This window comes from Pygoscelis adeliae, unplaced genomic scaffold (assembly GCF_000699105.1).
Source record: "Pygoscelis adeliae isolate BGI_AS28 unplaced genomic scaffold, ASM69910v1 Scaffold268, whole genome shotgun sequence".
Taxonomy (NCBI): Eukaryota; Metazoa; Chordata; class Aves; order Sphenisciformes; family Spheniscidae; genus Pygoscelis; species Pygoscelis adeliae.
The window spans coordinates 1,146,049-1,149,242 of NW_008825262.1; the positions used below are offsets into that span (position 1 = coordinate 1,146,049).

The 3,194-nt window shown below is 40.1% G+C and overlaps 1 protein-coding gene across 1 annotated transcript; it reads left to right on the forward strand.

Moving 5' to 3' along the window:
* The first annotated feature begins 226 nt into the window (after positions 1–226).
* BTG4 (B-cell translocation gene 4) lies at positions 227–2,585 on the forward strand. Its single transcript, XM_009329542.1, has 5 exons — positions 227–322; positions 662–857; positions 1,437–1,574; positions 1,750–1,945; positions 2,103–2,585. The coding sequence occupies exons 2-5, from the start codon at positions 685–687 to the stop codon at positions 2,277–2,279; spliced, it is 684 nt and encodes a 227-aa protein (XP_009327817.1). The 5' UTR covers positions 227–322; positions 662–684; the 3' UTR covers positions 2,280–2,585.
* The last annotated feature ends 609 nt before the right edge of the window (positions 2,586–3,194 follow it).

A 3,194-nucleotide genomic window follows, 5' to 3' on the forward strand; every position in this document is an offset into this window, starting at 1 on the left:
CAATTAAATATACCCTAAAAGAAGGAGCTGATATTAGAATAAAACCAAGTAGATTGGAAATAGCTTTGAAACCAGCAATGTTGGTTAGTCTAATGGTGCACACCTGAATATTGTTACATTCCTCAGAGCCACATGATTTCCTGTTCTATATAAACCCTAAGCAAGCTATACTAGAGGAAGAGTGAGGGAGGATTTGGGTGTTGTTTTTTCCTCCCTGTATAAGTGCTATAGGTTCATGTAATGTTAGATCTGTTTCCTTGGTGACTATTTGAAGCTCTTTATAAAGCATATCTCAGGTTTTCAACAACTCTGGTCTGAGAAGGTAATGTTTGTGGTCTATCATTATATAAAAAACTATGTAATTGTAAGAACTTCTGGTTGTTGACTGTAATATGTGATATATAATAAGCAGTACTATCTTTTAAACTCTTTTTTTGCACTCTAACTTGCTTAGTGTGAGTGCCTTCTAATAATGCATTAAATTGGTTTCACTATGCAGAACTAAATTTATCAGTTATTTGGCAATTGGGCTTATCTAGGCTGTATCTGTTGTGGCTTATGCAGGTTTTGCAATATCTCTCCTTGGAACTTGATAGTACCTTAATGTTAAATATCTCTAGTGTAGTGTCTCATCCCTACTGATGACTATCCAACAGCTAAGCACCTTGTGCACTTCAATTTAAAATGAAAGATGAAATTGCTGCCACAGTCTTCTTCATCACAAGGCTAGTGAAAAGGGAAGACAAGTTGAGCAAGCATAAAATGGAGAAATTTGCAGCAAAGCTGACAACAATACTGTTTGAAAAGTATAAGAATCACTGGTATTTGGACAATCCATCCAGAGGACAAGCCTTCAGGTAAGAGGACCCTTAGTAGAAGGGGAGGGGGAATGGAGCATTTGCATGACATTCAAGATGCAGTGAGTACCCTTTCAGTGCCTGGAGCCCTTAAGTTGGAAATATGTGACACCACTTAGCTATCCCTTAAGCTTAAGGGAAGAAGTGTTATTAACTAGTAAAGATGCACCTATTTTGAAAGTGGTTTCACAGTGAGTGCCTGTGTAGGTATGACTAGAGAGCTGAGGTGAAAATCTTAAGACAAAATGCATAGTGTCTTGAATAGCTCTCTGACTTCTTGATACAGAGTTCAAGTTGTCTTTAAAGGACTTGTGGAATTGTTGTAACTGCTTTTAATTCTCTTAAATTACTGGTTAAGTGAGTTGCTGCATTATGTGTTTAAAACAAACAAAACCTTGTTTGGGTTTATAAATCAGCTTGTTAGGCTAACTTGCTGGTTGGGGCTGTAAGTAAGAACTTGCATCAACAGGCTAAATGTGTTGAGAAAATAAATAGTGAACTTAAGTGTACTTCTGTGGGAGCAGAACTTGCAAAGTTGCAGTGAAATCTTAAATCCACCTACACTTTGTTCTTACCTAGGTGTATAAGGATAAACAAACATCAGACAAGAGATCCACTGCTGGAGCAAGCTTGTGTGGAGAGTAATGTGGACTTCAATAAACTTGGTTTGCCAAAAGAGATGACACTATGGGTTGATCCATTTGAGGTGTGTTGCAGGTGAGTTGAGAAGCTGTGATGAACATGTCAAGTGCCCTGTACAAACTTGATCAACTCCAAGCCTTACTAGAGTCTTAGTGTCTGAGGGTGTACTTACTTACTAGTGTCAGCTGACTACTAACAAAGTCTATACTGCTAGTGCAGAGCTGCATTATACAAATACAGTCACTTTCAGATATGGTGAGAAGAACCGGCCTTTCACAATTGCCCATTTTGAAGGAGAGGAGAACCCAGAGCTTCCTCAGCAGATCAGCTATGCTGTTGACAGAGCAGCACTAGACTATCATTCTGGCATTTCTTCAGATGAGGAGAGCTTCAACAAGGAGCCGAAAGCTATCCCTACTGTCAGCAATCCCAACAGTGTCTACCAGGTAAACAGGTGGTAATGGGTATGTGGCTTTCAGTAAGAGCTAGCATCTGCCCTCTAGGTTCCCTCATGAAAGAATGCAATAGACTTAACTCATGGCCAGACTAATCTCCCCTCTTTCCCAAACACATTTTAACACTATCTCATTTCTTGCTGTTTAGTTCAGTGACTACTGCAAGGCACCCATACAGCCCTGGTCTCAATATCTTCATAGGAAGACCTATATGACTGATGGCTCATACTATGACCAGCACAGGGGTTACAAAGTCTACAGGCCAACAGCTGCTTTCACAGGACCGCGTGTTGATAGATACCACTGGATCAATACCAAGCGGTAGATCTGTGGCTGCACCTGTTATAGGCTGTTGAAATGCTGAGCTATGGTATGGGATGAAGGCTGGCACTACAACGTTTTCATAGAAACAGAAAGCACTTACTGTCTAATCCCTATCTCTTACTTTGTACATCTGAAACTTTGGGGTTTTATTATATAACCTTTTAAATGTTTTATTAATGTTAACATAAGATTGAAAATTAATGTGAGACTCTACTTGTAAGTTAAAAAGGAAATGCATATATCAATAAATCTGCTCATGTTTTTTTTAAAAGCTGTCCGATCTGCTCTCAGTGCCCTGGAGGGAGTTAAAGCTTTTTTGTGAAAACACAAGCAAGTCAAGGAAGATAAAAAAACATCCTCCATGTTGCTTTGAATGATAGTCTGCTTCCTTTTGCCAAAGATAGCAAGGGCAGCTGCATTGTGAGCAAAACATCTACACATCACAAGCAGAATCACCTCTATGCTCCCCCTTGAGTGAAGCTTTGGTATATGCAGCTGTGAAAGACTTGTGGCTCCAGTTAGGCTTTTGCCTCTAGACTATAGCTTACCTGTCAGAAGAACACAGCCTCATGGGTAGGAGAGGGGCAAATACATGGTGTTGTAGCTTTCCACAGCTGTAAGCTAACATGTCGCCTTATAGAATGATGGAGCTGTTACCCCTAAGGATGTCTAGCCTGCCACTTTGCAATAGTGTGGCCCATAGGAAGCTTTTCTCATAGCTCTGGACAATTAGTCAAATGGTCTTCTAGCTAGTCCAGAACTCCAGACAGATGGAGACTCCCCTTTCAGTGGAAAAGGACTCACTGGAATGCTACTGGGCTTAAAACTATGCTCTGGGATATTGTTTCCAGTACTGAGTAAAAAAAGTGGTCTCAAACAATCAGAATCAACATAACTTTTCTCTGTTGACTTGCAG